The 13,948-nt window shown below is 30.0% G+C and overlaps 1 protein-coding gene across 1 annotated transcript; it reads left to right on the top strand.

The window, feature by feature from the left end:
• Positions 1-9,055: 9,055 nt before the first annotated feature.
• On the top strand, positions 9,056-11,492 carry LOC123905715 (transcription factor MYB16-like). Its single transcript, XM_045955419.1, has 3 exons — positions 9,056-9,346; positions 9,572-9,701; positions 10,598-11,492. Exons 1-3 carry the CDS (start codon positions 9,214-9,216, stop codon positions 11,430-11,432), a joined length of 1,098 nt encoding a protein of 365 aa, XP_045811375.1. The 5' UTR covers positions 9,056-9,213; the 3' UTR covers positions 11,433-11,492.
• The last annotated feature ends 2,456 nt before the right edge of the window (positions 11,493-13,948 follow it).

The raw sequence follows: 13,948 nt of genomic DNA, 5'->3' as shown, positions 1-13,948 counted from the left end.
TTTCAAATATATACCATTAATTAGTTTTATTGAAAAAAGTACAAGTAATTGACAAAGGGTACAATTCACAAATCGCATCCTTAAAACACCAAATCAATAGTTATTTAGAAATGCTACACGTAACGAAACTGGACAATTAAAAAAAAACTGAGGGATTTTGTGAGCCTTTTATATCGGCGATTCTATGAATGCTTGACCCACGTAAGTTTCTTTTTCTTTTTCCAGCCTAATTGAAGGTCAATTGTTTCCTCTTTGCATTAAGTTTCCTACTTGTATGATTTGTAGAGATCATGCAATTCGAACTTCAAAGTTAAAAGTATGGACTAAAAATCTTGATGGAAAAAACTTTAGGGATTAAAAGTGTGAAAAAAATCTTCAGGAACTAAAACGAAAATTCTGAAAAAATATAAGGACCAAAAACATATTTAATTTTTTTTCTGTTTCAATCATCTATTAATATCCGATGGAACAATTTAATCCAGCTTGTAACGTTTTCTGTTGTGCAACTCTCAAAAGAAAACACTAATTGTTGGTAGTTAAACCTAGAGAGCAAAATCCAAGAGACCAATCTATTAAGTGTATGAGGCTTGTGGCTTGAGTACTATACTGTAGGGGTAGTATAGTGAACATTTTTAAGTGGATGAGGCTTGGTACATTTGCATATGAATTTTTAAACTTTAAATGTAACATTCAAATGCAAGAAAGATGAAAGACCATATATTTGAAAATTCATAGATCTTAAGAAAATATAATGATAGTTTTGAAGTTTAAAATTCGTATGCAAATAAACTTAATTAAAAGGCCAAAATGAAATAAAAATGGACCAAAAGGGAAAAATTGAAATTAATCAAAGTTTTGAACATTAATCTTCGTCGGAAAGTTTATGGAACACACAAAATAAATTTTTTTATTACAACTGAATTTTTTTCATATGCAAGAGTTAAAGATTCATCATCTAACCACTTGCTTGAATAATTTCACAATCCTTACCACTTGTATCAATGTAATTCATTGTTAGTACAAATGCCACGAATCTTATGATGAAAAATGGAATATAATGTAATTGGAAAATGCTACTCCCTCAGTCTCATTTTATAAGACATTATTTGACTAAATGTACTATTTATATGTCATGTTTTGACCGTATTTTTCTAAAATTATATAAATGTAAATATTATCATATAAGATCTTGTTTGATTTGTTTCGATGTATATTTTTAAAATATCAAATTTCTATAATTTTTACTAATAGAGAATTAAAGATATTCGTAATCAAAAGTATGTATTGGCATACGTACGGTGGTCAAAAAATTCTTATATTTTGGAACGGAGGGAGTAATTAACTAGTTCTCCCAGAGTATTAGTTAACAATACTCAATATAGTAAAACTACATTGAAATTTGTGTAGTCAATATTTATAAAATATAAAAAATATTATTTTCAACGTAAAAGTTACCTAAATATTACAAGGACCTAGTCTGGGGAGAGAGCAACCCATCCGTTCCACTATAATCAAAGAGTAACTTTACATAATAAATTCCCAATTGGATTACAAGGATTAATCCTAATTCTACCCAAAACTCGAATCTCTTTCCGTGGCCAAGAGACTCGATTTGATAAGTGTTTCCCAATGTGTAATCAATCCCCTTTGCCCAACCCTAGAGTGAACCCGAGAGACAACCTCTCTTGTTTCTCTCCAAAACCCTAGCCTTGTGTCGGCGGCAAATCCTAATTGATTCCCTACATCTCTACTCTCTAGTTTTTCTATGAATAAAGCACTCCGTATTTTATAAAAAAATATATGCCTAAATCCTAGAAACAAATCTGTTTTAAATTAAAACAAATTCAAGTCAGAGTGCACTCAAAGAAAAGATTTTTCCCAAAAAAACGAAAAAACAACACATGTTGTCAACACGCGCTGCGCCTGGGCGCCAGATCCACGCCTGAACGTGAGCAGGCAGAATTGAGCCCAATTCTGCACGTCGGGCGCCAGCTCCCACGCCTGGGCGTGAGCAGGCAGAATCTTCCAAAAAACATGATTTTCTGACTTCTTGTGACCAAGATTTCAAGGCATACTCAACAAGTAGTTATTAAATATAAACAGGTCAGGCGGCCCTATTAGGCTTTTACAGGCTTTTTTAATAGCCTAAGCCTAACCTATTTAAGTAAACAGACTATTTTCAAAGCCTAAACCTGACCTTTTTAATAAACAGGTCATGCAAGGTCAGACTTCAGCAAGCCAGACTTAAGATCCCTGTAGGCCGACCTGACCTATTCCCAACCCTACCTGCAACACTAGTTAATATGACCCAATGTAATTTTGTGTGTTGTATACTAGTACTATTAGAAAACTTAGTCTAATTGATTCACTAGTGATGGATCTTCATTTAATTTTGACAAAATATCAACCATGTGGGACTTTGTATAACATTAACATGTGTAATAGTCACTCATTTAATAGGTTCATTAAGACAATGCTGGACCATTGCAATACTAGAGCTGGCAACGATCAAAGAAAATTTAAGTTGGTGTCCCCATTGTCCTTTCTGCAGCCAATATGAGTGTTGGATCCATGCAACCTATATGCATCTCACACCACGTACAAGCACTCACATTTATGTTTTCTATTTTTAAGTTTTTAACTCTTTTTTCTCATCAAAAGGGACCCTATCTTTTGTCTTTGCTTATACCAAATCATTCAAGATCCCCTGCCGCAACCCTAGAGCCCCCACCCTAATAAATTAACCTTCCTCATTTGTTAATTACAAAAATACCCCTCACAGTTCAAATTTTTACTACAAATAGTTCTCCATAGAATTAAATCACACTTGCTCATAAACTATAAGTGCTCACCTTTTTTGGCACCTCAAGTTTCTTGGTATTTGTTCCCTACTTTCTAAAATGAGTGATCAAATTGGTGATTTCATATATATATTAAGATAAAATGTATGAACAAAAAATAAAACAATTTTACTAAAAGTAATTTTAATAAGAAAACATATAAAAGATAACTTTTATCATTTTTCTCTCTTAATAATTTAGGATAATTTTGAACGAAAATTTACATTATTGATAAATTTAATGTAAAAATTACTTTCTTAATTTTTGTACTTTTGACTATACAAGTTCTAAAATAACATACTATATTTTGTTGGATTTAATTTAAATACACCGACGGTGTAAAATAATTTTACACCGTCAATCAATACCAACCATGTTTTCCGCCACATCACCCCACTTCACCCCACTTTCTTGATATGACATGGCAAAATGGTGGTTGTTTATTGGACGATCGTGTAAAACTATTTTACACCGTCGGTGCATATCAATTAAACTCTATTTTGTTTCCTTGCGGCATTAGCATTTTCCATTATTGATTTATTTACTATTATATAAAATGTAAAGTGTGGAAGATATTGAATGAGAGGTGACATAAGTAGTATTAATTAGAGGCAGAATAGAAATTATAATAGTTATGGTAGTAAAAAATATTCAAGTCCCCGTGAGTTTATCTCAGTTAGTAGGGATATCTATCTTATATATGCAGGAATCGGGGTTCGAACCCCGGACACTCCACGTATTCACCTTTAAAGTGAAATTTCTAGCCACTAGACAACTAGATATAAAAAAAACTCAAAATGTCAATTATTTTGGAATAATTTTTTTTTGTTGCAAAATAGTCGGAAACAGATTTCTTGCTGTTACAGCAAGACGCTGTAGCAACTACAAACCGTCCGATCAAAATCTAGTGGTTAGGATCATTTCTAGTAATTTTGTAAATGAGTTAATCCGATCCGTCCGATCTAATAATCAACGGCTGAGATTGACTACGACGTGCAACTGCGTGCACCTGCTACGACAAAGAATCTAGATCCAAAATAGTCACTCATTTTAAAACGAAGAGATTAATTAATATTTTAAATTTAGTCCTTCCGTCTCATAACGAGCAATTTATTTTTTTCCTTTATGAAAAAGTTAATGAGTGCCCCATTTATTAAAAAATTGTCTAAATTATTTTTCTTCTTGGCATTTATAATAATGATGATAAATGGTATATAAAGATTATTTCAGTAAAAATAGCATTTCATATCTCTTTTACGTATACATTTTTTAATACGTAAAATGATCCAATGGATCTTTTTAAGATTTATTACTTGTAAGTTAAGTCTCATATTAATTAAAAGAATTATAATTGAACACTTTATAAGTGAGAGGACCCATAAACTTAATCTCAAAATTTATTTGTGTAATTGCACAAATATCTTTATTATACTGTAGTTTTTAGAATCCATTACTAATCAACTCCAGTGGATGCCAACTTGGTTTTAGCTAAGTTATTTTTCTTTTTCCATTTTTAGTATAGCTAAGTGCTTCCATGAATTTTAAGTTAAATAGAGTCCTTTATTCTAATATAGATAGATTAGACTTCTTAAATTATTTCTTTCACTAGTGTCAATTGTAGCTCCATAATGTAAAAGTAATAAAGCTTTTTATAATTTCTATATAGGCTTCTGCGTCACCTCATCCTAATGCTAGATCAAATGTTGGTCTTTTAGTTAATACTTGTGAGATTGAACTGTCTATATGTGTCATTGAATAATGGATAATAATTAATGCAAACATAAGAGATTATGATAACTACTGATTTAGTAGTATAATAGTATTATAGAAACTTTTAATTTTAGTAGTATAATATTATGCAAACATTAGTTTTTTGTTTATAATATCAAGATTTTTCTCTCATTAAAAACTTAATTTAGTAAGGAAAATTTAGAAGGAAATTTAAAGAGAAAAACATAAAAAATTCGTGACGAAAGAATTAGACAAAAATTTCATTTTCCAGTCACTAAATTTTGCCTAATTTGATTTATTTTTAAGTAGTTTAAGAAAAATAGCTACCTCCTCTATTTTTTAATTGTTCCTATTTAATTTTATTTTTAAAGCTAAATGCAATAGTATATCTATTATTTTATAAATAATAGTCTTAACTATCTACTCCCTCCATCCCATATTATAAGCCAAAAAAATCATTTTTTCATGTCCCAAATTATAAGCAAAAAAAACCAACTTTTATTATTTTCAAGATAGACTTTTACTTAATTTACTCTCTCTCTTCTTTTCCTCATAATCAATAATCAATAAAAACTATTTTTACATCTTCCCATGAAACTTATTTTAACAAAAACACAAAATGTCATCCTTGAAATTATCATATTTTACTTTTCTTAATAAGTGTGAAAATATATTTTTTGCTTATATTATGGGGGAGGGAGTATATTATACAGAAAAATACAGAATGAATTACTCAAGTAGTTAATAATATATATTATACCAAGAACATAAATAATTTTATTAAAAATACAATAATTATTAATGATACGTCTTAGTAAGCTTACCATAAAATGGAAGGAACTACTCCATGTGTTGTGACAAGTGTGAGTGGTTAAGTTCACATTGTTTAGAAAAATGTAGGTTGAACACTTTATAAGTGAGAGGATTCATAAACCTAACACCTTAAAATTTTAGGTTAAAGTGTGGTGTCCAACTCACTTATGAAATTGTTCTTAAACCTGTGACCGAACACCATGTTGTCTTAGATAAGCTATAGCCGACCTCAAAGTGACATCTCTCTAAATTATGCATGGATTTATTCACTACCTACGAGAAGAGTCTATTATTCAAATTTCATTAAGACTCACAAGACTATGTTTAGTCAAGGTTATGGTCAAACCTACTTACTTAAAAGATTTTAAATTTAGGATTGAAAATTTAGGATCATATATAGAACTTAAATTCAGTCAAAAGCTAGCTTATGACTCAATTAATTTATTTTAATAAGTTAGGTTCAATAGCTAATAGGTGAATTAAACTCATTGAAATTTTGAATTGTTTTGTGTAATATAAATAATTTTTTTCCTTTGGACCATGGTGTATTAAAGAATAACTGTATATAGCTTAGACTATACTGAAGATCATTTAAATGAATTCTAATTTGAAGATAGCCCTCTCATTGAACACAACTACTATAGTTTTTTCTTTTTTTGACAAGAACAACTACTATAGTTTAAACTACAATAGTGGTGTACTTCTTCATGGTCCAGAAAATAAAGGGAGGATTTAATTATTTGCACATTATATATTGTCCGCATTAAAAGAATGCGTTAAAAAAGAATGCGTTAAAAATATGTATATTTCAATCAAAAATATTAAAATAATAATGTGATATAAAATCATCAAAAAATTTACATTTCTACTTACATACATTAATAAAAGGTGGATATATTGTGTTGGGTTTCAAGTGAGTGGTTAAGTCTCACATCGACTATGTATAGAAAGAATGTTGAATTTATAAGAGAGGTGTTCAATTAACCTAATGCCTTAAAGTTTTGAATGGAGATGTGACGTCTCTCTCTTGTGGTCATGGAGCATTGACTTATTGTATCTTCCGAACTCCCTTAACTCTGACATCATCCACTATATATGAGAAAGTCCTAAATTCCCAACATATTATTGCACATTATATAATTGTCCGCATTTAAAGAGTGCTTTTAAAATATGTATATTTCAATTAAAAATAGTAAAATAATAATGTGATATAAAATTATAAAAAAATTACATTTCTACTTACATTGATAGACCAAAGAAAATAAAAACTTGGAGTGATGGCCCCATATGATGAATAATTAAAAACCGGCCCTAACTACGCCATAAATACTTGGTGACGCATCTCTTTAAATTATGGCTATAACTAATTGGTAGCTCATTGCTATAGATAGGATAGATTAAAATTTATGTACTAAAAAAAAAGGATACATTAAAATTTTACCCTTTGCACCCGAGAACAATTAAATGCGAATCTCTTTTAGCTTAATCAACGTTATGTCTATTTGGATTCTACCAGGCTCGAAAGATTAATCTCTGCATTTACAAGTAGATGATACTCGGTTTATAAAAAAAAAAATTATCCTTTTTAATAACAATAATTACATAAAAGAGAGACAACGTTATGAGAAAAGAAATGCATTACTATATTTCAATTGATTATAAGAAATATAAAAAATTTGTTCATTCATTTAGACAAAAGATCTTATACTAGTATAATTCATTTGATTAAGAAAAAATCGAATCTTTATTTTGTTGATTGATGAATCATACCACACAGTTCATCAAATTAGAGATTAAACTACTCATATTAGATATCATCAAATCTTTCATGTAGAGAAACAAATGTTGCTTCCAAATCTCACTAGTATGGTAATCTTCGGTGGTCGGGTGGAGTTGTTCCTCCTCGTAGTGTTTTAGAATCTTTTTAGGCTTTCTTAGGCGCGGGCATGAGTAGAAAAGATAGATTGGGTAGAGCTGGGTATGCGGGCTAGCCCGCCCCGCATAAACCCACATATTAAATGGGGCGAACAAGCCCGTCGGCAAATATAAACGAGTTATAATATTAAGTCCGAGTCCGGTCCGTATAAGCCCGCGGGTTAAACGGTTAACCCGCGGACTATTACCAAAAAAAATAAAAAATCACTTTTTTTCTTCAAAAAATAAACTAAATTAGTAAAATATTGATATAATGAAAGCTTAAAAAAATATATTAATTAATAATTTTATGTTATAACATATAAATTGTAACTAACAAATAAAAATAAATAAAGTTTGTGATATCATTGAATTTACCTATCTTCTCTTTGTAAGTAATGCAACTAAAATCAAACTCAATTGATTTTTATCGTCATTTTTGTACTGTCCATTTTAGTGAGAAAACCTTTTTACATGTACCCAAAAAAGCATAAAAAGATTAACAGATTCAACTTAACTAAATCACATCAAGATAACCAAATTATTCAAAACATAATAGCGGAAAATACCCCCAAGAAAAATAACTACCCATTTGGACATGTATATTTTAAATACTAGCAAATGTATATACAGCTAAGACAAAGTAAAAGATAGTGAAAAAGAACAAAAGATTATAAGTAGAAGAACATGTTTGAATCCTGATGTTTTGTGTTGTTGTCTACGTGATTAAAATTGAAGTGTGTTGTTGTTTTTTATAATTAGGGTTTAGACTAAGTCTTTTTTTTTGTGGTTAAGAAACTTGAATTTGGACATGGACCAAAATTATTTATATCTGATAAATTTTGTAATTAATTATATATAAAAAAGAAGGCGGGCCACGGGCTAACCCGCGAACCCGCGGATTTAACCCGCATAACCTGCGGTTTTAACGGTCCAACCCACACGGGCAAAAATGTAAACGGGCCAAAAAAATTTGGTCTTAAGTCCGTGCGGGCTGCGGGTTAAACGGGTCGGCCCGCGGACCTTGGTCCGTATACCCGGCTCTAAGATTGGGGTGATAGTTAATTTGACATACAATTGTGTGAACTATCGGAAGGGAAGTCTTTTCTATCGATCGAGTGTCTGATCGATAAGATGAAACTTTTATCCTGAAAGTGGTTTCTAGGTAAAACCCTGGCTCCCCCTGTTCCTTTTACGAGTGGTCGAGTATCCACCTAACTTTATGTTGGAACTGGTAGTTTGTTTGGATGTTGTGTTGGGTCTCGATGGTTCAGAGTATTGGAGGTCATCTCGTTGTTTTGTCCTACATGTAGTTGATCTTTGTCTCTCTCTTCCTTATGGATATTCTTCTTCTCGTGGTGGTGCATAGTTTATTGGTTGTGTGCCTCCTTATTTCCTTGTAGTTTTTTTCTTATTTGTTTTCTTGTCTTACCTTAAAAATTCTTGGAATTCTGGTGAAGTGTACTTCTGATACCTCCTTAATTTATTGAACTTTATCTAGTCCTTTTTTCTTTTTTATATTTTTATATAATATATTTGTCATTCAAAATTTCTAAATAATCGATACTATTATTTTGAGATCGAGCTGTCTAAATTAATAAATGTAATAATCCATTTCCCATATTATCCATGAAGCCAAAAAAGTTGGAATATGCCATAGATAATTTCACTTGGAAGTGAAGGGTACTTTTGTAATAATGATATTATTCCATACACACAGTTAAATTAGTTTATTGTCCCATTTATGTCTTTGACCTTTCTTCTTTGCCCATCTCTTCATTTAAAATACTTATGTCCTTCTCTCATTTTTTTCTATCTCACCATAGGCACTAGCTTCTTTAAATTTCTCTTCTCTTCTTTTTGCTCTATATAAATAAGAGCAAAAGATACTATAGTCTTTAGTGTTCAATTCATAATGGGAAGATCACCATGTTGTGACAAAGTTGGTTTAAAGAAAGGTCCATGGACTCCAGAAGAAGATCAAAAACTCTTAGCTTATATTGACGAACATGGTCATGGAAGTTGGCGCGCTTTACCGGCTAGAGCCGGTAAATAATTTATAATGATGTCTTTGCATTTTCAATTTTTGTTGAATATTTTTTTCTTCACTTTGATAAATTATATTATGAATATGAATATTAATAGTACTTATATTATGATGTATATATTACATGTTTTTAGTGTTTTAGTGTTTTTTTAATTAGACAACAAAATGTTTTTAGTGTTGTTAATTTTTGTTAAATTAATGAAATTTTTTGTGATATTGTAAATAGGACTTCAAAGATGTGGTAAGAGCTGCAGATTAAGATGGACTAATTATCTTAGGCCTGATATTAAGAGAGGAAAATTTAGTTTGCAAGAAGAACAAACTATTATTCAACTCCATGCTCTCTTAGGGAACAGGTTTGGTATATTACCTTATTATTATGTTGTCATTTTAATTATTAATTAGTTTCTATTTTTGAGTCTCTAATTAGCATTTTCCTTTACTTCACTTGCTTCAATTAGTTTTATTTTATTTTTCCTATCATTTTCTTCGAAGCACATTGATTTGATTTTTTTTTTCTTTCATGAAAATGTGAACATTGAGATATATATAATTTCCTCTTCTAAAATTTTTAAATTTATTTTTTATTACAAAATATTTAAGGATGCCACTATTAATATGTGGCAGCACTTACTATAATCATTCATTTTATGTTGGTGCTATAATTTCCTTTTTTTTTTCTTCCAATTCCCTTGTTGTGAGGTATGTCTTAAATGCAATGTCCCCTCAATTTCTTCACCCTAACTATTCCAACCCATTCACTAGAAGAAGTAAAAAACTATCCCAACCCATCTTCAACAAATAATTCAAATTATGCTCTCTGCCATTTTCCTTAAATTTATTACTCCCTGACATACAATTTTATTCAAGGTGAATCTTTAATTGCAAAATGATAATTAGTACATCATCAACCACTCAAAAAAAATAAAAAAACCCATGTGGTTTCTGATGCTTCATAAATCATGTTACATTTCTTTCAAAAAATAAATAATTTGTCTTGTAGTTTCCATATTATTAACCTATTAATAAAAGGGATACATAATGTCACTACCATAAAAACAAATATGTAACCTTTCTACTATAAATTTAAATTGGATAATTAGTACAATAAAAAAAAAAAAAAGAACTCTTTTTTTAATATGGTTGATGAATATTATTATTGTATGGTTGTTAATTAAATTAGCATTAACATTTTTTGGTATGTTTACATTATGTTTTATTTTTTTATTTTTTGTTTTTGTTGCAAAATTAGGTGGTCAGCTATAGCAACACATTTGTCAAAGAGAACAGATAATGAGATAAAAAATTATTGGAACACACATCTTAAGAAAAGATTAACAAAAATGGGAATTGATCCTATTACACACAAGCCTAAAAATGATGCTCTTCTTTCATCAAGTGAAAATGCTAATTCAAAAACAGCTTCAAATCTTAGTCACATGGCTCAATGGGAAAGTGCTCGTCTTGAAGCTGAAGCTAGACTTGTTAGAGAATCCAAAATTCGTTCACATAATCATAATCATAATCATAAGCTAGACTTTGGTGGAAATTCTCATTTGAAGGCTTGGAATATTAATCTTGAATCTCCTACTTCAACTTTATCTTACAATGAAAATGTGCCACCAATTATTACTAGTGAAGAAATAGGAGGTGCAAATAGCAACATCAACAACAAAAAAAACAACAATGAGGATGAAAATATTAATAATGATGAAAACAATGTTGTTGTGTCTATGATTGAGTTTGTTGGGACAAATTCAAGTTCAATTGTGAAAGAAGAAGGTGGTGATGATCAAGAACAATGGAAGGGTTATGAAAGTTCATTGACTTTTACATCAAATCTTCATCATGAGTTGACTATGTCAATGGATCAAGGTGTTGGTGATGTTATTGCTGAAGAAGGGTTTACTAATCTTTTGCTTAAAACAAATTCTGAAGATTTGAGTTTGTCAGAAAGTGGAGGTGAATCTAACAATGGTGGTGGTGATGGTGGAAGTGGAAGTGAATTCTATGAAGATAACAATAACTATTGGAATAGTATTCTTAATTTAGTTAATTCTTCTCCTTCTGATTCACCAATGTTTTGATATAATATTTGTAGACATTTGTCCTTATAGTTATAATCAATCAAAAGTTTATGTAAGATATATTAAAGTACTAATTGGAAGAAAAAAAAATCTTGACATAGGTCGATCTTCTATAGTCTTGTAGTCTGTTATTGTGTTATCAAATTTTAACTATTGAATTAATTTAACGGCTCATAATTTTAATTTTATCTCTTATCTTAATTCATAAGTTTCTTGACTGTTAGATGAGGTTTAATTTTATCTCTTATATTAATTCATAAAATTTTATTCTTGAAATTATTTTAATATTATCTTTGAACAATGATTGATTTTAACCTAATAGGCAATTTATTCATACTAGAATTGTGATCATCTTCTCATTTACAGTATTTCGTTGAAGATGTATGTGTGAGTCACATGTATGTATAGAATATTTTTTAAATTCATCTTTTTTTTTTTTCCGATTAGATAGTCCCGCGGCTGAAATTTCATCTTTAAAAAATGAATAAGTGAAATGTCAGAGATTTGAACCCCAACTCCTAATTATAAAATGTAATGTCCCTATCAACTGAGATAAGTTCACGAGAACAATATTTCTCAAATTCAAATTCTAGTTAAAAAAATAAAATAAAACATTGATTTTCCTCTCATTATCATAATAAGCTTTAATAGAGACTTTTCCTAGAAACGTGTATCCAATTGTAATTTGTGCAAGCAAGCAAACAAGTACTCTTTTGAGAAAAAGAGGTCTATGGTAGCTTCCACCATCAAATGTTCATGTCAATTTGTTGGATTTGACTTCATTTCTATGTCTACACTCTTAGATGGAGATGTACATCTTTCCTCTAGACAAAATAATAGTATATGTGAAAGAGATCTGAATGACTTTTACTGTATACACAAAATTCCAGTAAGGGAAGCATTTAGTATGGACTTTATTGTAGTTAGTTTTTTGTCACATTATTGTTATTTTTCAAGATCTAAATTCAAAGTTAACCTATATCTATTTATTACTTTTTTTTCTTCTTTTTTCAGACGAAAATGACAAAACCACTAAAATTCATACACATATAATTCGAACTCAGATAGAAGTGTTTGATCTAATTATATTGATATTTGTCGGTTATGCAAAAATTTATGGACTATTTTTTAATCCCTTCTATCTCATTATAAGTAATACCATAACAAATTAAATCATTTCACATAAAAGAAACTAAAATTAATAGAGGGAAGCATGCATGTGTGGACTTGATTGGAGTTTATCCACTTGTGGGATTGACAACTGGGATTTTAGTATAGGATAGGTGGCCCTCAAAGTTGCTTCAAATAAAGTGGTCAAATATGATAGAGCGTGTTCTGACAACCAACATGTGTTTATACCTTTTGCATTTGACACTTTTGGTTTCCTAACACCAAAGGCTATGAATATTTTTACAAGAGTTCAAAGAATCATGCATAGCAATGTGGTGTCTCCAATGTCTGAAGATGTAGTGTTCAAAAGGATTGATTTTACCATCCAAAAAAAGTTAGTGGCGCAACTTGTTGCCCGTTTGTCTTTCATTCAAGTGTAACTATCTTTTATATATACATACATTTCCAAAAAATAATAATATATATATATATATATATATATATATATATATATATATATATATATATATATATATATATATATTTATAAGGAATTAGGAATTCAATTAATAATATCATAATTTTATCAAACTAACCTTACAAAACATAGAGTATATTCTTCTTTTTCCTATTACTATAAATTTAAAGTGGAAAATAATGACTTAGAAATTATGCACAGTGTTACTTAGGTTAGTTAAAATATTTTTCTTGTTTCAAATAAACAAATGAAATTTATCGAAAAATAGTTTAATGAGATGATTCAGATCTCTTTCAACATAATCAGGTCTAGATTTCTAATTTGGTTCAGAAAATTCTTACTTAATGATAAGTGTCAAAAAGTGGTAATTTTACATATATATTTTAAGCACTTATTTACTTATTTTAAAAGTAATTTCATATAAAAAACCCAACTAATTGTAAATATTAGTTTTAATAAGAAAATTAGCTATTTTTGCTATTTCTATCTAATTTCAACACTTTTTGTAGGAAAATTTGGATTTAATGGAATTTGGAATGAAGAGATAAAGATTTTGAGTATGAGTTGTTGGCTAAGCGACAACAAAGCGACAGACAAAGCGACGTAAGCTGTCAGAAAATGCAGAAAAATCACTGTTGTGGCTGAGCGAGAGCCAGCGAGTCAAGGCAGTGGCAAAATGGTCTGAGTGAGAGATAGCGAGGGATAGTGAGAGGCCGTCGCTGAGCGAGCTGTACCGAGAGCCAGCGAGCTATGGCGGCTAAAAAGTACTCCAGGGTGAAGAAATCTTTGTCGCTAAGCGAGAATCCACTTTTCTGTCACTTATATAAGGCCATCAGACTTCATTTTTTCAGATCCCATTCACTTTCAACCACTCAAAAACACGTCCAAAAGTAGAGAGAGACCCTAAGAGCCAGAACCAAGGAGATTT

Source organism: Trifolium pratense, linkage group LG2 (genome assembly GCF_020283565.1).
Source record: "Trifolium pratense cultivar HEN17-A07 linkage group LG2, ARS_RC_1.1, whole genome shotgun sequence".
Lineage (NCBI taxonomy): Eukaryota > Viridiplantae > Streptophyta > Magnoliopsida > Fabales > Fabaceae > Trifolium > Trifolium pratense.
Note: the sequence above shows the minus strand (reverse complement) of the source record. Positions and strands in the feature narration are given on the sequence as shown.

Bases quoted from the DNA above. Each gene is read 5' to 3' on its own strand.
- LOC123905715 (XM_045955419.1), top strand. From the start codon at position 9,214: ATGGGAAGATCACCATGTTGTGACAAAGTTGGTTTAAAGAAAGGTCCA. The intron at 9,347-9,571 runs GTAAATAATTTA...TATTGTAAATAG, and splicing joins CGCTTTACCGGCTAGAGCCG to GACTTCAAAGATGTGGTAAG. The intron at 9,702-10,597 runs GTTTGGTATATT...TTGCAAAATTAG, and splicing joins CATGCTCTCTTAGGGAACAG to GTGGTCAGCTATAGCAACAC.